The following is a 23,910-nucleotide window of genomic DNA, read 5'->3' as shown; positions in this document are numbered from 1 at the left end:
GTGTTATTTTATTTCGAGGCTAAGGGATTTGCTTCAACTTGTTGCAGCACATTCTAGTCCATCAACCTTTTCCAACATCAATTCAGTTCTTAAACTGATACTCTTAGGAAGGTTGCAAGCTTTTTCTCAAGCAAGGCTCCTGGTCTTTTTTTCAAAGTTGTAAAATCGGCTGTTGAAGCATTTCCCAACACATTTCCAGGAAAACAACTGCAATGGGAAGAAGGACTTGTTGCATTTTTATATCAGTGCCTATTCAAGAGTTGGTAACTCCATCCTTTACTGATTGGTTCACGTAAGATATGGGTTTGGAGCCCTTTATGGCCTCCAATTGTCTGAATTCCAATGTGGGGTGGGTCTGGAGGGGGGACATTGCAGCAGTAGGGATGGCTAAAAGGTCAACGGTCCAAAGCAAAGTGGGAAAGGTCAGATGCAATTTTTATTAATTTGGAAAAAATTTCCATTTTCTTTTCAAGCCCATCTCATGTCTATGTATGTTGAGAGTAAGACTTCCCAGGATAAAATGCAAAGGCAACAGGTTTCCAGGATGAAAACCAGAGTTCAATTCTCGGCAAGAGCTTCCCAGGCTGTAAACAGTCCTTTATTAGTAACAGAGGGAGGATTTCTATGACATAGTTTTTTCTGCAACCTATGTTTGAGCTTATGGTGGGGTTTGAACATGTTTATAAGTAATCTGGTGAGAAAGGTCGGATTACACATAAACATGTTTGGACTTGCTTATGGGTTCAAATGTAAATTGCAGAGAAAATATGAAATGTCATAGAAATTCTCTCCCTGGACCGGAGAAAAAGGTTGCGGGACTGGATGGGGAACCAGATGTGGCCTAGGGACAGGCGTTCCTCATTTCTGACCTGTGATGTACTCTCCAGCCCCGGAAAAAAATTTTTGTAAAACTTTAAAGGCATCACTTGGACATATAGATTTAGCTGTTTATATACCCTGCATCTTTTACTTTTCTAAGCAATTTTCCAAAGCTCCTAATGACATAAAATCAAAGTTTTGGGATTCTCTACTGAGATAACACTATGAATTCTTGCAAACAGATTTTTCAAGTGGCCACACTGCACTATTACATACAGACCTGGCTCACATCAAGGATGCCTCACATTGAACAGAATTCCTTGCTTCTACCATTTTTCCATATTTCATTGACAAGTTTTGTCCAGACCTTACCTTCGTCATCTTGTCTCCCAGCTAATATATCGGCACCAACCATCGTCCCTACACCCAACAGGCAGATAGCGACAGCAATAAAATGGATCAGTTTGTATCTTGCATGAAGAATGAACCATGATAAAGCCATCAGCACAGGGATCCCAAAACAGTCTAGGAGCTGCCAAGCACAAAAAGAAAAATATCATAATAATACAAAGGAAAAAAAGCCCCCACAAGTTCTTTTTATCACAATCACCAAGTGTTCAAGATACACGATCTGAAGAGAGTAAATTCAGCCTGGTGGCTAAAGGACTCACTTAAATCAAAGTAAGCTGAGGATGATGAGATTCCACCTGACTCCAAATTTTTCAGTGGGACTTTGATGTAACTTTTGATGAATAGCATCCTGAAGATGCTATTCCATAAAGCATCCTCCATTTGTACTAGGATGTTTTGCATGCAAAACAAAGCTTGTGATTTTTTTAAAAGCAGCCTATTCTTATAAACGAAGTACATCCTAACTAATAAAAATATTAGACAGAGCACATGAATGGAGACGATTCATTCCAAAAATTGAGCAAGATGTTCCCCCAGCTCACAAGCTGGCTATACAAAAACTCAGTTGCTATGACCTCCTTGTTTGAGCTGCTTAAAATGAGCCATGGGTGACGAATGAGCAAATTTGAAAATAATTACAGTTGCTATAATTAATCATTGTTTATAATCCTTTTTTCTATTCAGACAGATAGTTGTATTTCTGCCTACAGTTCCGCGGTTGAGAGCTCCCACATACACAAAGATTCTTTCCACAGATAATTCTGTACAGGAAGAAACTAATCAAATGCAGAAACATGTATCATGAAAAATTAATAATCTCTGACAGGGATCTCAAATATGCGGCCCGGGAGCCATTTGCGGGCCACCGGATGATAGTTTGCGGCCCCCGCCTTGCCTGCCCCCCCAAAGCACCCACGTGTCCTTTGCTGTCAAGTCAAAAAAAGCCTTGCCTCACTCGTCGGCTCTCTCCCAAGATAGCGCCTCTTGCACCCTCCATCCGGAACTGCAGCCTGCCAGCCGGTCCGCCTGTCTGCTAGCTGGCAGGCTGCAGTTCCAGATGGAGGGTGCAAGAGGCACTGTCTTGGGGGAGAACCGACGAGCGACGCACGCTGCCAGCTCTTTTTCCTGAGCACCTGAGCTGCCACCGAGCGATTCCTGAGAGCGGAGCTCGCTCCCAGCCTATCCTCAAAGAGTGCCTCCAACAGCGCCGCCAACAGCAGCTGCTGCCGCCACCTCTTCCAGTGAAGCAGCTCTGTGGCTCTCTTTCTCTCTCTCTGCACCCCCAGCAGCAGCTCGGCCAATGGCCACCTCAGCACCCAGCAGTGCTTCCTCTTCATCCTCCTCCTCCTCCTCGGAGCCCCAGCCGGGCTAAGGAAACTCCTGGCCAGCTCTTGTTCCACTTGGCAGAAAATCTGATGTGGCCCAGCCTCACCCAGACTCTGCCTCCAGCGGCCCCCAGGTAAATTGAGTTTGAGACCCCTGATCTATGAAAAGACTAAAAACATCCTCAGCCTCTCATTTCTTCCCTCTTGCAACTTGTTGTCTGTGTTCTTGTCTCCTTGGAATGGAGTAGTAGCCTGAAAAAGGCCAAGATTGCCAGCAGGAACCCTGAACAAGAACATTAAACACTGCAACATTTTATTATGGTCCCACTTTACACTTTTCATTTGTCTGTACATTAAGAAGACGTACAACACTGTTTATTTTTCTTACCCTGGGCAACTGCCAATGGGAGAACAAGGATTTCTAGTTCGCTCTTTGTTTTTTAACAGCTGAATGACTCACACTGATTCACTTCCTTCCAATGAGGGCTCACCGCAAGATTTCATAAGTCTTCTACAGGCTACTTGCTTCCTGTACCTGCTCTGATGATGTCACAGTGAAGTCATGCAAAGTCTCCACTCAAACTGCAGAGTTATAAATCAGAACTAGAGCGAAACTTAGCTCTGGAATTGCTATGATCAATGAGCCCATTAGGCACAGGGTTATTTCTGTTTGGACACCACAGGCTTTTGAATGATACTATTTTACCTATCTGTTTGACCAATGGTTTTATAGCTTAGGGCGTTTTTAAGAAACCGTATTAAACCAAAACTTTCTCTTTTATGTACATATCGGAAGCATAGTATACATTTTTACCTACGATAACATTAACTTTGGGGGTTTACTGATCCAATATCACCAGTACTGTAATCAGGTCTCCTCTACATCTCTCTCTTGTTCCAATTCATCTAGCAAGGGCCCTGTTGCCAAGTCTGAGGACCTGTTTTCTGCCGCCAAGGTCATATGGGAACCACAAGGAAAGCCAAGAATGTGATAAAGTGAAAATAACAAAACCAGACATGTACAGAAGTTCATTTCTGCTTTTAAAAAATGCTTATTTTGAGGTGTTAATATATTGCACCCTCATATGATGTCTTCTGAGAGGTTTTGGCTGGGAGAGAACTGCAATGGATGTCAACCACCTCAGTCTCTATCTACCTCGGATTCTTTTTCCTGCTTTTTTTCCAGTCAGAATTCAGTTTGTGTTCTGTCAGTTAGAGTGTGACTTATGGGTCTGAAGACAATTAGAGTGAAATATTCTGTGACCAAATCAGTTAGTCAACATGAGGCTAGTTAACCAGTTAAGCCAAGTTATGTAACAAGTTAATATTTTTCCACAATATGTTAGTTTTTATATAAGGACTGTGAGTAAACTGAAACACTTTATTCTTTTTCATTACCCTCTCTGAATGAATGTATCGAAACAGTAAGTGCCAGTTGAGGTAAACTAACAAATAAGAGAAGGTCTACTGAGGGGAAATTGTAGCTCAAACTGCTATGTGGGTTCCTGCCAGACCCATTTTTATTTGCTACAGTAGAAGGCCACTGTAATTACTGGCGGCAGTAATTAGAGGAAGTTATTGAAGCCACACTCAATTCCCCTCACCAACTCTGCACTTCAAACAATTTTTACCACTAGGAGTAGCCACGGTAGTAGCGTAGAGAACCAAACTTTACTTTCTGGCAGCATAGCAACCATTCTCAGTAGCGGGTCATATGGCCTCCCTGGGGGCTAGAACATTTGAGGGGCAACACACAACACCATCTAACATTTGTTATGCAACGTGTGGAATCCTGCTTCAGTTTATATTTCTTTCATATTGTTTTTGTGGCCGTGGCCAAAAACAGGTTGAGAACGGCTGCAATATGGCACAGTCTGACCCACAACAGATCAGTACGGCAACTTTGTTTACTCAGAAATTCCAGCCACTGAGTTCTATGGAGCTCGTGCCAAGAGAGTGGGCTTAAGATTGGTGTAGCCTTAACTTGTGAGGAATAGCAATGATCATCTCATTGTTATCAGTTATCATACAGAAGACTTCCTCATATAGAACTCAGTGACAAAGGGGGAAAATAGCTCTTTCTTATTCAAAGACAGAAGCTGGAAGTTACCCATGGTGTGGAAGTTTCCAGCTGTGGAGAATGTTTGTGAATTTTTGTTTGAAAAATAATCAGCTTTTTGAAATATGTGATGTCCATTAGCTGGGGGACAACTTTTCTCTCTCTCAAAAGGTTTTTAGGCAACTAAGCTAAAAGATGAATGGACAAATTATTAGTTTTAATTTTAGGTAGGGGGAGTTTGCTGAATATTTGAATAGTTGTTCTGTTTACATGTGGCACCCATATAGAACGATGGGAGGTCACTAGGCTTGACCCCTCTGTCATTTTTTTAATTGTGGAAACAAAACAGTCTGAAGATGGGAGGGGAATGCTCTATCTGGGTGGCCTTCCACTGTGAACAAAAAACTTCCAAGTTGGGGTTCACATGCAGAAGCCCAAGGTGGGGTTCCATTATAGCTGGCACTCCAACTTCAGTCTGCTTTGTTTCCATGATTAAAGCAATGACAGAAAGGGTGGGGCTCAAGGGAGTCTAGAACTGCAGCAACAAAATACTAGGGCTAATGAAATCTGGCTATATTGTGATGCCACTGAGTGCACTGCACTCCCTCAGACCGCACAGAGGGAAAATAATGGAATGGACACTTGCAAACTGAAACTCGTCATTAAGTCTAACTTAAGTTGCACCTGCAGTTTGACTCAGATTCAACTCGGGGGAGGGGATTTAAAGACTCAGACTAAACTCACAACTCAGACCCATTTTTCTCAGTCCCACTGTTGGGTCTCTATTAGAGATGGGCCTCTCTACCTGCTTCTGCTGCCTTTGCCATCCTCATAGGCAGCAGCCCCAGCTTCCCTTCCAGGAACCGGCTGCTGCCGCTGCCCATGCACTCACTGCCCCTGCCCACACATTCACTGCCCCTGCTCATACACTCGCTGCCCAGCTGATAGATCGGTACATGTGCAGAGGCAGGCACTGGCACCAGAAAGGGAAGTTGACCCATTGTCTCTGTGCCTGCACATGTGCCCACCCGGCTTCCCTTTCAGTCCCACTGTCTCTGTACATTCGCTAGGCTATCAGCTTGGTGGTTCATGCACAATCCGAGTCTTTGGCTCCAAGTCTCAAGTCTGAGTCTCGAGTCGTTTGTCCGGGGAGAGCAGGGCAAATGATTCAAGCCTCAGACTCAAGGCTTGAGAGTCAGGACTCAGTTCCAAAGACTTGGACTTGAGACGTGGACCGGGAAACTTGCCAACATCCCTCGATAAAAGTTCAAGGTGATGGCTAAGGCAGCCAGCCTGCGACTCTTTGTTTTGCTCTTTTGCGGCTGCTTTATTGCCAGAGTGTAATATGGCAAACCAGGAAGCACGGTTCCAATAGCCAAGGGGTCAGAGTCTCACCAACCATGCTGCCCTCAACTTGTTTTGTGGGAGGACAGAAAAATAAGAACTGTTGTTGCTGCTGGTGGAAGTTTTCAGGACTACCATTCTTCTCTAGAACAACTGGTGCCGAGCCCACATCTGGCAGAAGGTGCCCCCTAAAGCCAGAAGTAACCTTCTAGCCATTTCCAGGAGCAGGTGGAGGGTTTCGTAGAGCCCCAAAAGATCCTGGTGCCAGGAAAATAACCCTTGGAGCTATGTGAGCCCTCGAGCACATTCCGCCACGGAGACGCAACACCTTCCCACTACATATTGAAGGTAAAGGTCATCTATGCATTCTGGCTGCATACTAGTAAACTGGCTAGTTCCACAAGCTGATGAGGCCTCAGGACTGGCCAATAACAAAACACCAGTATCATTCTCATTTTGCAGTGAGGACCCAGTAAGCGGGGGGGGGGGGGGACACGTGTGAACATCACTGGCCTTGCCTGCGTCTCCATGGATTCATCCATGCTTTTCTTTTTTAAAAAAAAATGAAATAGAGGCAAAACAAATAATTTAAAGGTAAATCTGCACAGACTGCTTTGTTCTTTTTGTGTGTGTGTGTGTGTGTGTGTGAGAGAGAGAGAGAGAGAGAGAGAGGGAGGGAGGGAGGGAGGGAGGGAGGGAGGGAGGAAAAAATCAAAATATTTTAACTTACAGCAATAACTGCCAGTAACTAAGCTTTAGGAAGGGGCACGCCAACTTTTTAGTAATGGGAAGAAACTGTACAAAAACAGGAAAATGACCAAGCATTTCTGGGAGAGATCATCTGAAGGTGGCTTACCTAGCCCAATATTTCAGCCACACTGTCGCAACGTCTCTCAGACAAATCTTGGAAAAGTTACTTTTTGGACTCTGAGGATTCTACATCTATCATGGATGTGTGAGCCATCAAAGGGGATTCTGTTAGCTGCAGTCCAAAAAAAAGTAACTTTTCCAAACTCTGTTCTCTGCAGCCCTTGCCCACACAAGCTCATGCTATGATTAATTTGTTACTTATTTTCTAGAAGACTCATTTTTACCTGGACACTTGTTATACTTGTGTACTGGTAGGCTTTCACTATAGTGTAGTTGGCTTCGACATCAGCCAGTCCAAGAAAAATATACTTCCACCACTTCCTTTTCAGGATCTGGAAGAGGCTATCACCGTCTGGAGAAAAATGGAACACATATTCTTATTGTCTGCAAATGAGCCTCTTTTCTTTCCAAGCTCTTCTGTGGAAGCTCTCTTTTGTGTAAATCATCAATACCTGAGCTGCTTTTGACTAGGACCTGAGAGGATGACTCCTGGAGATTAATCTTAAGATTGGGAACACAAGGCCACCCCTATCCTTAGGCAGAGCGTGATGGCCATCTGGTAGAGCAATAAAATGTTAATCTTGTATTTTTACTGCCAGGGACTGGCAAGAAGCACTTATAGTACTTTCTGTCTCAGGTGTAAAACTAATTTTACTGCTGGCAGACATTATGTACCTTCACTGGCTTACAGGAGGCGAGTCTGCTGGTTTGCCTCGGGCAGCAGAACATCTTGGGCTACCACAGCTGAAAAGGGACATTTACCTTGCCCTTTTCTTGTCTTTGTTTCTCTCTCTTTTTTTAACAGTCTTTCCTCACACAGTAACCACTTTTTTATGAAGGGGAGGCAGAACAACCTCTCTTTTCCATTGCAGCTTCTAAGTACACGGGGGGGGGGGGTGTTCAAAGGCATGGAAATCACTTTGAAACATGTTTTATGCAGCTGGAGAAGGTTGTAGGAAGACGGGCCAAGAATCCAGTGACTTTCATAAGCATCAAACCTGACCCATTAGCCTATTTTTTCTATCAGCTATAATTTCTTTCTTCAAATCAGTTACTGTATTTTAGATGTTTTTAATACTGCAAGCTGCCTTTAGTGTTTGCTGTTTTTTAAGGCAAAGACAAGGTACAAATATTTTTGTGTAAAGCAAAAAAAATTAAAAGAAGCGCTGCATGAAAAGCAATGTTAGTCATATTTTCACAATGACACAAAAAATAAGATCTGATTCCAGCGTTCCTAGAATGGTTTTCAAACTGTATACTTAAGGGAAATAAACTTCAAAATGTGCTGTTGGAGAGTTTTATGACACCATGGACAGCTAGAAGGACAAATAAGTAATTAGTAGATCAAATCAAGTCTGACCTCTTACTAGACGCTAACCTGACTGAACTGAGGTTATTGTACTTTGTATAAGACAATGCAAAATACATACATAATTCTGGGAAAAATTGAATGCAAGAAGAAGAAAAAAGGAAAACCAAACAAACACAAGATGGGCTGACTCAACAAAGGAAGCCACAGCTTTTTGTTTGGAAGGCCTGAGCAGGGACGTTGGATCATTGCCAGAAGTCAGAAGTGACTTGATGGCACATAATACTACAACATCAGGCAATACATGAAATCCATGCCTCCAAACCTCTGCCCATAGTTGTTGTACATAGAATGGTGTACATTTCCATATACTGTACATCCTGATCAATGAGCACAACACAGGAAATCACCGCACTTTAATACTACAGATCTTACTTGTACCTTTCCGAAAGGCCAGCATTGTTGTGTAAACGAGAAAAAGCAAGCAATAGTTGATGAAACTCTGTAGCATTGGGGTGTTCACACCACACTTGTCAGCTAGAAATTGGCTGGTCACTGCAGTCCCACATATGAACAAGGAGAGTGTCTGACCCAGGATAAGTGTTTTCACAATGTACCTGTGGATGCAAAATGCAAGTTGTTAAGAAGATTGTGATGTTATGCATTCATTCATTCATCCACTCAAACAATGCAACAATTCACACCATATACTAATAATGAAGCTTATTTTCCTTGCTCACGCTATCATACTTTGTTTAACAGCTTTCTTTTAACAAAAGCTGGAACTCCAGACATGTACTTATTTGGAGGACATTTTGATTTTGGTGGAAGAATGAAGGACAAATAGGGCATCTAGCAAGTGCTACACATTTGAAGATACAAGTAGAGTCAGCATCATCATCTTTGACACGGCAATCAGGCTTGAGTTTACAAGAGCTGAGCATGGCTGTTGGGCATAAGAAATTCTGAAGATCACTTATTCATAGCCATCACCATGGGTTGGAGGTAACTTGACAATGTTGTTGTTTAGCTGTTAAGTTGTGTCTGACTCTTCATGACCCCTTGGACCAGAGCACGCCAGGCCCTCTTGTCTTCCACTGCCTCCCAGAGTTTGGTCAAATTCATGTTGGTAGCTTTGATGACACTGTCCAACCATCCCATCCTCTGTCGTCCCCTTCTCCTCTTGCCTTCACACTTTCCTAACATCAAGGTCTTTTCCAGGGAGTCATCTCTTATAATGAGATGGCCAAAGTATTGGAGCCTCAGTTTCAGGATCTGTCCTTCCAGTGAGCACTCAGGGTTGATTTCTTTCAAAATGGATAGGTTTGTTCTCCTTGCAGTCCAGGGGACTCTCAAGAGTCTCCTCCAGCACCACAATTCAAAAGCATCAATTCTTCGGCTGTCACCTTTCTTTATCGTCCAGCTCTCACTTCCATACATCACTACTGTACTGGAAAAACCATAGCTTTGACTATGCAGACGTTTGTCAGCAAGGACTTGACAATAAGTGCTGTTAAATCTTCTGTAGGAACACTGTAACATTTCATGGAGTTTTAGAATAATGGCATAGAATATCTAGACATTGTTGGAATTTTATTTGTAATCTAACATCCTCCATATACTGTACAGTTATATGAAAAAGGAAGACCACTCTCTTTGAATTCTATGGTTTTACATATCAGGACATAATAAAAAAATCATCTGGTCCTTGGAAATTTGAAAATTAAGTAGGCATCCTTCAGTCTCAAGAGACTATGGTAATGTGCTCTGAACAGAGGTATTGGAACAGTGTCTAGTGTGGCTGAGAAGGCCAATTCAAGAGTGACAATCCCTTCCACATGGAAGACAAATACAATCTGTCCCCCGTCCAGCTCCCTGATTTTGCTGGATTTGGGACTGCCTCTTTGCCTCAGCCTGCTGAACAAGAATCTCTTCAAATTGGGAGAGGCCATGCTGTTGAGGTCCATTCCTAAGGCCTTCAGATCCCATTTGCAGATATCCTTGTATCACAGTTGTGGTCTCCCTCTGGGGTGATTTCCCTGCACTAATTCTCCATACAGGAGATCTTTTGGAATCCGACCATCAGCCATTCTCAACAACATGCCCGAGCCAACATAGACGTTGCTGTTTCAGTAATGTATACATGCTAAAAATTCCAGCTCATTCCAGGACTCCTCTATTTGGAACTTTGTCCTGCCAGATGATGCCAAAAATGTGTCGGAGACAATGCATATAGAACATGTTCAACTTCCTCTCCTGCCATGCACAAAGGGTTCAGGACTCACTGCAGTATAGGAGTGTGCTCAGGACACAAGGTCTATAGACACTGATCTTGGTATATGCCATCATCTTCTTGTTAAGCCATACTCTCTTTGTGAGTCTAGATAACATGGTAGCTGCTTTGCCAATGTGTTTATCCAGCTCGACATCTAGGGAGAGAGTGTCAGAGTTGGTGCGAGGACACAGCCCTGTTTCACTCTGAATATCAAAGGGATCTGATGTTGAGCCATCAAAAACTACAGTGCCTGTCATTTCCTCATGAAAGGACTTGATGATGTTAAGGAGTTGAGGTGGACATACACTCTTGGAAAGTAGTTTAAAAAGGCTGTCCCTGCTAACCAAATCAACTGCCTTTGTAGGATCTATGAAGGCCACAAAGAGTGGCTGTAATTTCCTACATTTCTCCTGCAACTGTCTGAGGGAAAATATCATGTCAATGGTATTAGCTCAAAATCCAAACTGTGATTCTGGATAGACTCTGTCTGCAAGCACTGGAGCCTCTTCAGCATGACACGGGCAAGCAGCTTCCCTACAACGCTGAGAACAGAGATGCCACAGTAGTTATTGCAGTTCCCCCTGTTGCCTTTGTTCTTATACAATGTGATGATGTTTGCATCCTTCATGTCCTTACCTCCAGCAAAGACAAAAGATTTCATACAGCTCAGTGGTGATGATCTCTTTACAGCACTTTAGCACTTCAACCAGATGCTATTTATTCATTTGATTTTTTATTTATTTATATACCGCCCATCTAGAACGCGTCTTCTTTGGGCGGTTATCCTTCCTAGGTGCCTTGCCGGCGGCAAGGAAATCCAAGGCCACTTTTATTTCTGCTAAAGTTGGTTCACTGTCCAACTCTTCAAAGACTACGTTCTCTCTGGAATATAGATCAGAGTAGTGTTGCACCCAGCGTTCCATCTGCTGCGCTCGGTCCTGGATGATGAAGCCTGTAGCATTCTTTAAAGGAGCAGATTTCTTCTGTATTGGACCTAAAACCTGCTTGATGCCATCATACATTCCCTTGGTGTTACCTGTGTCCGCTGCTGTATCTGAGAGCAGAGCTGAAGCCAATAATCATTAGAACATCTCCTAGCAGTCTGTTGGACTTGCTACGAGCAACTCGAAGGACCTGCAAGCTGTACTCATTAGGACAGGCTTTGTATGCTGCTAGAGCTCTCCTCTTTTCCTTGATGACTGGCATCAACTCCTCCGAATGGGTTTCAAACTAGTCTCCTTGCCAAATGTGGACAAGGCGGTGTTATAAACAGCATTCTTGAAATGTTCCCATTGTTCAGGTGCATTTGCATCAGCCGGTCCTGGAAGGATTTCCTCAAGCACTTGAGCAAATTTCTCCACTTTTCTCTAATCACGAGTTTTGCTGATGTGAATACATGGTCTTCCTTCCTTTTTCGTATGGTACAATCTCTTTGTTCACAGTTTTACTCTACTACACATCAGGGAGTGATCAGTATCGCAATCAGCACCCTAATAACTGTGCGTTATCGTAATACTAGGAAGGCTAGAGAATCTAGTGAGGATCAGATGATGCTGATGGCAATGCTTCAATCTTGGATGTCTCCAGGAAACTCTGTATCAAAACTTCATATCAAAGAACATGTTGCTGACACAACAACCATAATAACAGTAAAACTCCAGCAAGCATTGGCCATTTTCGTTCATCTTCCCAATGTCAAACCAGCCTAGACAAGTGGGCCAAGAATTGTCAGGACCAACTCTAGCGTTAAAATCTGAGAACGAACAGTGGCTCTTTTTCATGGATTTTCTTGATAGTAACTGCCAGATCATCATATAATTTGTCTTTGACTTCTGCTGTGTTGGTGCATATGCACTAATAAGGGTGACCAGTCCTGCTGATGAATGGAGCTGCAGAGACAATATTCTTTCACTCTCCGCAGTAGGTGGAACAATGGACCTCAGCCTAATATTTCTAACTGCAAAGCCAACACCATATTCCCTGGTCTCATTCAATGAACCCTCCCACCTTTGAAATTAGTCCCTGGTGTCACACTCTATACTAATCAAGCAAAGGCTTATACCCGGTAACCGCTACTTTCCATGTTATTTTGACACTGCATGTGAATCTGAAGTGTCTTCTCCAGAGCATGAAGCCTGGGTAAAATAATATAGAGGATAAGCTGTTACCCAAGCAGCAAATCCCCCCTCTCCACGTCACTGAAATAGTCCAATGGAAAGGCAAGAGCCAATACAACTGGTTCCAGTGATGTCGCAGGAGTTACCAGAACGACACGAACTGCCTCCGGGACTCTGGGTCTGGATTTTGCCTCGAGGTTAACTCCTGAAGCCTATTCCATTGATGGATATAGCCACAAGGCAGTGGAGGTTTAAAATCGGAGTTTTCCTTCTCCTAGATGGGCTGCCTTCCAAGGCTGATGAGCCCCATCTACCCGGATCAAACTCATGAGTTAAATTATAACTGCAAACTATTTCTACCCCTTTGCTCTGTGTCCAATTGGAAACTTTATGTTGCAGGTGGAGAACTGTTAGGACTGTTTGAAAATTAAGTAAATGCAATCTTAGATGAACAACAACACATGAAATATTGCCCTGTGTCATGATCTATTTAAGAAAAATTAAGCCAAGTGTGAAAAACTAAATACACTTTACCGCCTTTAGCAACAATAACTTGAAGTAATCGTTTACTGAATGACTTTAATAGTCTTTCACGTTGCTGTGGAGGAATTCTGGTCCATAACATTGCATCAGTTCATTGAGGTTTGCAGGCATTTATTTATGCACAGCTATCTTAAGGTCTTGCCACAGCATTTCAGTTGGGTTGAGGTCTGGACTTTTGACTGGGCCATTACAACACCTTGATTCTTTTCTTTTTCGGACATTTTGTTGTAGATTTGCTGGTGTGCTTGGGATCACTGTCCTGTTGCATGTCCCAATTTTTGTCAAGCTTTAGCTGTCAGAGAGATGGACTCACATTTTTACTTTAGAATATTTTTCTATACAGAAGAGTTTATGGTAGACTCGATGACTGCCCAGGTCTAGTGATTGCAAAACAAGGCCTAATCATTACCCATCCCCCCACTGTGCTTGGCAGTTGGTATGAGATGTCTGTGCTGCTATGCTGTGTTTGGTTTTTGCCAAATGCGGCACTGTGCATTATGGCCAAAGATCTCCACTGTAGTCTCGTCTCCCCAAAGGACATTGTTCCAGAGGTCTTGTAGTTTGTCCAGATGCAATTTTGCAGACCTAAGCTATGCTATCATGTTCTTTTTAGAGAGAAAAGGATTTCTCCTGGCAACCCTTCCACAGAAACCATACTCGTTCAGTCTTTTTCTAACCGTACTGTCATGAACATTAACATTTCACATGCTAACTGAGACCTGTAGAGTCTGAGATGTAACTATTGGGGGTTTTTTTGCAATTTCTCTGAGCTTTGCATGGTCTGACCATGAGGCGAATCTGCTTGGATAGCCTCTCCTGGGAAGACTGGAAACTGTCTTGAATGTTTTTCACTTGTAAATAATCTGCCTCACTGTAGGATGATGCACTTTAAATTGTTTGGAAATGGCCTTATAACCCTTCCCAGATTGATGGGCAGCAACAATTGCTTCTCTATGATCACTGCTGATGTGTTTCCTCCTTGGCATTATATTAACACAAATCTGAATGCTTCAGACCATCATACTGCTAAGACTTCAGCTTTTATACAGGTGGTCAAACTCGCTGATGATCAACTCAGGGTATTTGGTTAGCGGCACCTGGCTGCTACTTAGCCTCTTAATTGCTATGGAAATAGTAGGCTTCACCATCTTGGTGTTATTTTTATTAAATAAATCATGGCATGGTGTAAGTTGTGTAGTTGTTCATGTGTAGTTGTTCATCTGAGGTTGTAGCTACCTAATTTTCAGACCTAAGGACTGGGTGATTTTTATTATACAGTATCTTGATACTTAAAACTACATAATTCAAAGCTGATGTACTTTCTTTTTCACATGATTGTAGCTGGTTTGACTGGGAGGAACTTTTCTGGACTGGAGTGCTTATCTATCCAGCTAACTGATAATTCCTTCCAGCCTTTTAAAGAGAGCCCCACCTCTCTACTGAGTGTTTCCCCCCCCCCTCTCTTTCCTGGGTTGGTGGCAGTTGTTTGCTGTTAATCTGTACAGTTGGTTGCTAATATATGTGCGCTAAAGAAAGCAGTATACACAAGTCTGTAATTTCAAGCAACTGTAAGTAAATAAATTATTTTATTCTTCTTCCTATAAATGTCTCAGATTGATTTACTGACAGCTTAGGTTCCAGTTAATGAGAAAGGTGTGGAGTCTGGGGAAGTTGTTGTTATTCTCCTTTGTGAATTTTTGCACTTCTACTATGTACCAAAAGGAATTTTACCAGAAACGCAAAATTCTGAAACATTGACTTTGAAACACTGCTTTTGCTATGGTAGCAACAGAAAATGTACAGTACTTGCATAACAAGCATCTCCCTCTTCGCTCATCGCCCTAATTGTGCTACTGGGATGGCTATTGATTACTACTCTTCTTATCTATTATTTATCATCCAATAAATAAAAGAACAATTATCGTTCCCTTCCAGAACTTGGCCACATCTCTGGACCACTCCTCAGTGACACTAACGATTAATTTCTTTTGCCTCTTTCTTGAATGAGGTAATGGAAATGATCTCAGACAGAGGTTTATTTAGGGAATGCATGGTTTTGATTTATTCTGATGAATATAAACTGCAACAGGGCTGTTCACTCCATAGCCCTTCACAGATTTATCACATGCATTAAATTCAGGCCCACGGCCCACTGATCCTACAGTTAAATGTTCCCCAAACCCACCCTTGGATTCGTAGCATAATTAAGGGGAAGTCTTCCTAGTCCATTAATCTTTTTGCGTTCCTTGAATATGAAAGCAAGGGCATGCAACAGACCTAAAAAAGCTTTTGGACTATCGGCTATAGAATTTCTTAGCCTCCACTGTCAGTGATGTGTACAGGAGTGATTCAATAGGCACTTCATACTTGGGATATTCAAAGTGTTACGGCGGTTCTTCTCACAGATTGGAAAGTAATGAACCAATGGGGAACAGGGATAACTGGAAGGGCATCACAGCAGAGAAGTATAAGGACTCCTTAAGTATCTGAATGAGGACTGGTGTTTTCTAATTTGTTTGTCAATGATCTGGAACTGGGGTGAGTAACAAGGTGGCCAACTGTGCAGATGACACCAGAGGGTCAAAGAGCTGAAAGGGTTCTTGAAGATCATCTAACCCAATGACTTTTTCAGGATAGGTCTCTTTGAACGAAAGACAGTGACAGCACAGGTGGCCATCCACCAGTCACCATAACATAACATAGGCATCCTTCAGTCTCGAGAGACCATGGTAATGTGTTATGTATCGAGGCGTGTCCTCTTCAGAGCATGAAGCCTGGGTAAAGTAATATGGAGGATAGGCTGTTACCCAAGCAGCAGATCCCCCCTCTCCACGTTGCTGAAATGGTCCAATGGAAAGGCAAGAGCCAATACAACTGGTTCCACCAACGTCGCAGGAGTTGACAGAACGACACGAACTGCCTTCGGGACTCCAGCTCCAAATTTTGCTCTAGGTTAATTCCTGAAGCTGTTTCCATGAGTGGATATAGCCACAGGGCAGTGGAGGTTTGAAATCAGAGTTTTCCTTCTCCTAGATGGGCTGCCTTCCATGGCTGTCAAGCCCCACCTATCCGGCCTGCTCTCTAATTGTGCAGAAGTATGATCCGACCCTTAAAACTTTCTTGTGTCCCAGGTGTATGCAATTCTAATTGGCTTTCCTATTTACCATATTAGGGTCAGAGAAAGAATCAGAGAATTTGAGAATCTCATGCGTCCTGGGACACCCTCATTTAAAGTAGAAAGCCCCACCCCCTAGGCCCCAACCCCAGGCCATGCGGTGGGGGAGACCAAAAGAAAGCCCAGCCAAAAACAAACAAACAAACTCCTCAGCAAAATGTCCATGCAAGTATACCATCTTCTGAGATAATCTGTTCCACTACCAACAGCTCATTCTCTAAAGGGACCATATGGCTCCCGGGGAAGGGGGGCTGGCACATTTGAAGGGGACCACAGACTGCAAACAACAACACCTTATAAGGTTCATTATGCGACTTACTCAATCCTGATTCAGCCTATATTTCTTTCATATTGTGTTTAGGCCCATGGACACACACAAAAAAAGATTGAGAATGGCTGCTTTAACACATATGGCACGCAAACACATTAAATAGTCATCAGACTGAGAACAGAAACATCTGAAGAGGAAGAGGCTGCTAGAGCAATTTAGTTTCTCCACATGATCCAGAATCCCAATTTGGGGGCTTAGTTCATGTGGAGAGGTTACTGGGTTACAGTAGGATAGCTATGTTTCCACAATTAAAGAAATGATGGAGAAGGCATGTATATTATGATCCCCACTACTCCCCTCAACACATGTGGACTTCTACATGCTTTAAAGCATGACTAAATAGAGTTAAATGTTCTGTGGGTCATCTTTAAATCAGAACATCCTACCAATCATGCTTTTGAAGTTCTGCAAGGAAAAGACAAAGCTTAACAGCAAGGTGCTAAAAATAGCCTAGTTGCCTACAATTTATTCACCTTACAAACTAATTTAACAAAATTATTTTGCAAAGGAAATGGTTGAGAACAAAGTTTCTTTACTGGTGTAACAACATGTTAAAATTACTTTTCAAAGTTAATGGTTATGCTTATAATTAGGTTAATTAGGCCTTTTGACAAGTGTCTTGTCTTATCAACCCTGTTGTTTTTTCCAAAATAACAACAATGTACCAAGTAAGATAACAAGTTACTTTTTAAACACTATAAGTAACAGCAATGAAATAATTTTAAACACTGTAAGAAGGAAGAGGGGGAAAAATCCAAAAAAGAAAAGATATTGGGGGAGACTTCAGAGTTGGGAACTATTAAGGCAACAGAAGATTTAACTCTATTACAGATCCCTATTACAGATCTTAAAGTTCCTATTTAGAAAAAATGAATTACTAAGGAAGAACTGAGAGAGAGAAATAGCTGAAATGGACTATATTCCATTCAATATTCACAGATTCCAATATACATTGAGTACAGCCTCTATCAAGAAGGCACCATGAGGAATTGAACTCTCAACCTCTGGGAGTAGTTTAGGTATCCATAGCCAGATACCTTTACAAATAGCAGAAAAGAGAAGGGAAACAAAATGCAAGGGAGATAGGGAAAGTTACAGAAAACTGAATGCTGACTTCCAAAGAATTAATGAACAGTGCAAAGAAATAGAGGAAAATAATACAAAGGGAAAAACCAGAGATCTGTTCAAGAAAATCGGAGATATTAAAGGAACATTTTGTGCAAAGATGGACATGATAAAAGACAAAAATGGTAGGGACCTAACAAAAGCAGAAGACATCAAGAAGAGGTGGCAAGAATACACAGAGGAATTATACCAGAAAGATCTGGCTGTCCCGGACAACCCAGATAGTGTGGTTGCTGACCTTGAGCCAGACATGTTGGAGTGTGAAGTCAACTGGGCCTAAGAAAGCGTGGCTAACAACAAGGCCAGTGGAGGGGATAGCATTCCAGTTGAACTATTTAAAATCTTAAAATATGACACTGTTAAGGTGCTACACTCAATATGCCAGCAAGTTTGGAAAACTCAGCAGTGGCCAGAGGATTGGAAAAGATCAGTCTAAATCCCAATCCCAAAGAAGGGCAGTGCCAAAGAATGCTCCAACTACCGTACAATTGCACTCATTTCCCACACTAACAAGGTTATGCTCAAAATCCTCCAAGTGTGCTGCTCATATACTGCCCCATAACGCTTCAAGCACTCTCTGGGAGGGTTATAAGTTAATTATGCAGGCTACATATGCCAGCGAGCTGGATACTCATTTTACCAACCTCAGAAGGATAGAAGGCTGAGTCAACCTTGAGTCGGCTACCTGGGATTGAACCCCGGGTCGTGAGCACAGTTTTAGCTGTAGTACAGCAGTTTAACCACTGTGCCACACTGACTGCCAAAGAATTGATTCTTTTGAATTGTGGTGCTGGAGGAGACTAGAGTCCCCTGGACTGCAAGGAGAACAAACCTATCCGATTTGAAGGAAATCAACCCTGAGTGCTCACTGGAAGGACAGATCCTGAAGCTGAGGCTCCAATACTTTGGCCATCTCATGAGAAGAGAAGACTCCTTGGAAAAGACCTTGATGTTAGGAAAGTGTGAAGGCAAGAGGAGAAGGGGATGACCGAGGATGAGATGGCTGGACAGTGTCTGCGAAGCTACCAACATGAATTTGACACAACTCCGGGAGGCAGTGGAAGACAGGAGGGCCTGGCTTCATGACCCATGGGGGTCATGAAGAGTCGGACACGACTTAACGACTAAACAACAACAACAGCAAGCCAGATAACCAAACTACTGAGCTATATATTCGCGAAGGCTTTCATGGCCAGGATCTAATGGTTGTTCTGGGTTTTACGGGCTCTTTGGCCATGTTCTGAAGGTTGTTCTTCCTAACGTTTCGCCAGTCTCTATGGCCGGCATCTTCAGAGGACAGCAACCTCTGAAGATGCCGGCCACAGAGACTGATGAAACGTTAGGAAGAACAACCTTCAGAACACGACCAAAGAGCCCGAAAAACCCAGAAGAACCATACTGAGATATACTTTGAACTGGATTCCTGCACTGAGCAGGGGGTTGGATTCAATGGCCTAATAGGCCCTTCCATTATTCTGTGATTCTATGATTCTAGACCTTCAGGAGAGTGTTTTCCTGGACATGTTAACAGACTGAACCTTCTACATAAAACACATCTGTTCTGCCACTGAACTATTAATCCTTACCAATGCATGTAGGCCCTGCTTTCTAGCAATGTTTTTTATATCTTCTTCTGCATCTCTTTGGGGATCACTATGTATGGATTGATAAGTAATAATATTACTAATAAGCAGCCAGTTCTAGGAAGACAATTCTTTCACTTGTACAAGAGGATGATGAGATAACCTCGCTTGCCCATGTTATCATGTTCTTGCTAATCCTAAATTCCTCCTAAGACCCTGGTGTCCGCAGAAGCAAATTATGAGCTATAAATGCTCATCCTGAAATAACTTTACTCTTTAAGTGCTATAATAGACGAGTAGATGTTGTCTAGAGGGGCGGGGTAAAAATTGAATGAATGAATGAATAAATAAATAAATATTATGCCTACTATTATTTCTTTTGCCAGCATCCTAGGATTCTGTTCTTCTTGTCATTTGGGTTTAGAAAGAAAACAGACACATGCCCAGCCAAAGTTAACCACCACTATGAATATTACTTGGGTAACATTAAATACACTGTTCTTATCTTGGAGAAACAAGTCAGAATTAAGTGTTGATCATTCTGACTGGAATGCTACTGAATTTTGAGTTCACAACAGGGAAAATAAAACAATCCAAACAACCATCACTCTGTTGCACTTAATTGTTCTACAGCCTGTGAACACCACACCAGCCTAAAACCATGTTGGCCCTGGCTTTCAAAACCAGTCTGACCACGCTGTAACATCTGTCTCCCCGGGTGCAACCACAGGCATGCCCTGTTGCAGCATGAGGCAAGGAGCTGACATTCTGCCAAGACATGCGTCTAAGAGCTCAATATCATGTTGCAGCACAAGTTCCTTCAAAGAGAAGTATACTAGAAAGGCACTTGGCTGCCAGCCTGGAGGAATAAATTCCCTGTGCCATCACTTTTGCAACTCAGGTATTAAAACAAGCAGAACAAAGACACTGCCACCAATCTCCATCCAAAGACCCCAGTAAACAGTCACACACCTCTCTTGCTGTTTTATGTCTGAAAGGGAGGTCCACGTTATCATTCCCGTTTTGACTAATTCACTGCATTTCAATTAAATGTTTTGTATAAATATGGCCTTAATTAAGATCATTCACCTCCCAGACACAAATATTTGTAAACTAGAGTCTGCTTCACCACATAAATCATTTGAAGTGGACTCTAGAGCCCAAAAGCTTGTGCTATAATAGCTTTTTTGGAGTTTATTAAAATGCTGTAAGGTTGTTATTTCCGGACAATATGCTGTAAAAAGACATAATCTACAGTGGAAAGAAAAAATGGTAAAGGCAAAGTTAAAAGATGGAAAAGGGTTTATAGATTATGAGATTTCCCTATTTTTTTTCCAATTCTCAGCATGCAATAGGAAACTTGAATAGAATATATTATTTACATCAGATATTGTTGGACTGCAGTTCCCAACAGAGTGGGTTGCCTTTCTCTATGGTCTTTCACCAAACCGGCAGAAAATGGCTTTTTCATTGCCAGATTACTCTCAAACTATATTGGATTGTAGCCTTCAAATGTTCTGTTACCAGTAAGACGTTCAGCAGTTTCCTCAAGGAAGTGAATGGATGTTCAAAGCACCTTGGTTAGTGTTGAAGGTCGCTTCCAGCTGGGCTGGGGGTACCTCTCCCATTTGTTGAAATATTGGGCTGAAGCATCTCTCCATCCGAGTTCAAGAGCTGCTCCAGGTTAGTATAGTGATACTATAATTTCTGCACCCATCACTTTCCCTGTTTGCAGTTCTCACTGCACATAGCTAGAATATGCTTGTGGAAGATGAAAACAGACAAACTGATTTTGGAACGAGGGTTTGCTATTTCAAATTACCTTACCTTGCAGAAATATGCAGTTATTTGCTACTTTAAAAAAAAGACCTACGGATGTACAAACAAAATGGGAACGCTGCAAATCCTATCTGGCTTGCCAAGAAACTGGCCCGATGTCTTTCCATTACAGTACTTGCATTTATTCAAGATGTCCTCTGCTTCCTTGATCCCAGCCCTGGCAACATGGAATAAAAACACAGTCTACAGAGCAGTGTATCTTTTGCAAACACCGGGAAAACGTTCATGTCATAGCCTGTCCAGAGATACCTGCGAAAGAGAATGCTGGACTAGACAGACAGCTACACTTACCTAAGGCTTAGTACAATGTGGTCTGAAACCCAATGAAGAGAGCAGTGCCTTGACGTTATCCATCATCTCTTAGTCCCTGGATGAGCATATTTACCCAGGCTACCTAGCCATCAGAGTCTTCCCTCATCTGGAGAGACACACTGTGTTTCTATACCTAGTTTTCAAAAATGTACACATTTACACCTATAACGTATATGCAATATTCTCTTGAAAAGACAACGATGTTGGGAAAGGTAGAAGGCAGCAGGAAAAGAGGAAGCCCAAATATGAGATGGACTGGCTCCGTAGAGCAGTGGTTCTCAACCTTGAGTCCCCTGATGTTCTTGGACTAGAAGTCCTAGAAGCCTTCACCACTATCTGTGCTGGCCAGGATTTCTGGAACTATAGTCCAAGAACATCTAGGGAACCAAGACTGGGAGGGAAGCCACAGCTGAGCAGGTCTGTTGAAGAGAGGACATTCTGGAGATGGCTCATTCATTCATAGGGTTGCCCTAAATTGGAGGTGACTTGGTAGTACATCACAACAACAACAAATGTTCTCTTCAGTAGGCAAATGTGTCCCCATAAAGCTAAGCCCACTGCCTCCTCTTGGTCATTGGCTCCTCTGAGTCCACCTTAACTACTACATTTTGTGCATCTTTTCAGTTTTCCATTTGCCCCCTAAGGCTAGAGGTGGACGCGCAGAAGACTCAACCTCAGAAGGAAGGCCTTATACGATCTAAACCACACGCTGCCACTGAACTCTGGTCTCTTCCCAAACAGCTATCAAAGTTTACAAGCCTTGTCTATCTTGTTTTCCCACGGTGCCTCTTAGGTATTTATTAGTCAGGAGAAAAAAAAACATGCTTTTCTTTTCGGAACATCAAGGGGTGATCGCGGCCAAATACCAAGCTCCAAGAGCATGTGCAGAGTGTTTTTCGCCCCCCCCAACGAGGCTAAAGCCAGTACCAGCCACTTAACTCCTTAGATTAGGTTCCGAGCGAAGCCGCCGGTTTCAAATGGAAACTTCCCCACCACCCCCAGCAAAAGCACACACCCCCACGGGTCGTTTCAGAGAAGCACGTGGACGATGGAGGATGCTTATCCGGATCCCACTCACTGGTCCCTATCGCCTACCCGGTGCCTTGAATCCGCCGCTGTTGCCCCACTTTTGGGGAGCTCTCCTTTCCTAGCCCCCCCCCCGCTTCTTCCCGATCCCGCGACCTCAGGGCTCCTTCCCCACGTGTCAACCACCCGAGGCGCGCCTCGGCGGTTCCTCCGCCGGTCAAAGGGCAGCCCATGCCGGCAAGGCAGGCTACCCGGGCTGCCCTTTGTCTTCCCCGCTCACCAAGTGCACAGCTTCTCCTTCAGCCGGACCCAGAAGAGACGACGGGCGCTGCCACACGGCTGGGCAGGAGGAGAACCGGGAGCGGGAGCCGCCGCCGCCGCCGCGTTGGCCGCGCTCAACTCGGGCGATGCGCTGCCTTCCATGACGCGCCGGCGGCAAGAGCGGGCTCCGAGGCGGGGACGAAGCGGAGGGAGGCGCCCTGGAGGGGGAGAGAGAGAGAGAGAGAGAGAGAGAGGAAAGGGAGGGGGAAAGATAAGGGGCGGAGCCTCGCCCGGCCTCCCGGAGGCCCCGCCTCCTCCTCCGTGGGATGCTGCGGCTCCTGCGCGCCTTGTTTGGGTTTGGCGGCAAACCTTGACTCGTCAGCGGATCCCGCACCCAAACCCCGTCGCGCCTTGAGGGTCGCCGCCGCTCGGGCGAGACGGGACCGATAAAGGCCCCCGCCTTCCCGCTGACCTCGACGAGGAGCCGGTGGCGCTTCTGTACTCAGTCAAGGCTTCCCTCAGGAATCGATCAGACCGAGGCTTATCAATAGTATTGGGGAAGGCTTTCATGGCCGGGATCTAATGGTTGTTGTGGGTTTGTTGTGAGAACTCTGTGCTTTGTCTTCAGAGGCAGTGCTACTCCAGTCCTCTGAAGATGCCGGCCACAGACTAGTGAAACCTTAGGAAGAACAACCTTCAGAACAGGGCCAAAGAGCCTGAAAAACCCACAACAACCATCTTATCAATAGCCTTTAGAAAGCTCTACTGTGTATACATTCCTGTTTTGTTTCTTCACATTCATTCATTCGTTTATTTATTTAACTTGCATGCTGCCCAATAGTGGCGTACACACTCTCTGTGCGGTTAGCAGCCAAGGCATAGAAACTACAAACACAAGAACAATTATAACAGGTAAACAAACAATAAACTATAAAATAAAACCACTTGACTCAACGAATCTGACTAGGTGAACAAATTTAAACCATAGTTGGACATCAAGTGAGGTACATTAATAAAAAGGCAGCTTTAAACAATTAAGTGGCCTTGAAGATAGTCATCTAAGTGAGGTTATCTGGAAGTTGAGTCATGGCAACTGGACTTCTTATCTTTTGCTACTCATCTAACTAGCTTCTTGAATAAGCTACTTGGATGATTTAGTGAAATGTTTCAGTCTAATAGGAAAGAA

At 43.4% G+C, this 23,910-nt stretch overlaps 1 protein-coding gene across 1 annotated transcript in view; it reads right to left on the bottom strand.

Moving 5' to 3' along the window:
• SLC35F2 (solute carrier family 35 member F2) overlaps positions 1-22,960 on the bottom strand; it is a 36,089-nt gene extending 13,129 nt beyond the window's left edge. The window contains exons 1-4 of the mRNA XM_020803169.3: positions 22,744-22,960; positions 8,579-8,754; positions 7,053-7,180; positions 1,192-1,351 (exon numbers count right to left, since the gene is read on the bottom strand). Of these exons, the coding sequence (XP_020658828.1) occupies positions 1,192-1,351; positions 7,053-7,180; positions 8,579-8,754; positions 22,744-22,886 (607 nt within the window). The 5' untranslated portion in view covers positions 22,887-22,960. The remainder of the gene's footprint in view (positions 1-1,191; positions 1,352-7,052; positions 7,181-8,578; positions 8,755-22,743) is intronic.
• Positions 22,961-23,910: the final 950 nt, after the last annotated feature.

Source organism: Pogona vitticeps, chromosome 3 (genome assembly GCF_051106095.1).
Source record: "Pogona vitticeps strain Pit_001003342236 chromosome 3, PviZW2.1, whole genome shotgun sequence".
Lineage (NCBI taxonomy): Eukaryota > Metazoa > Chordata > Lepidosauria > Squamata > Agamidae > Pogona > Pogona vitticeps.
This window is presented reverse-complemented; position numbering and strand designations above follow the sequence as displayed.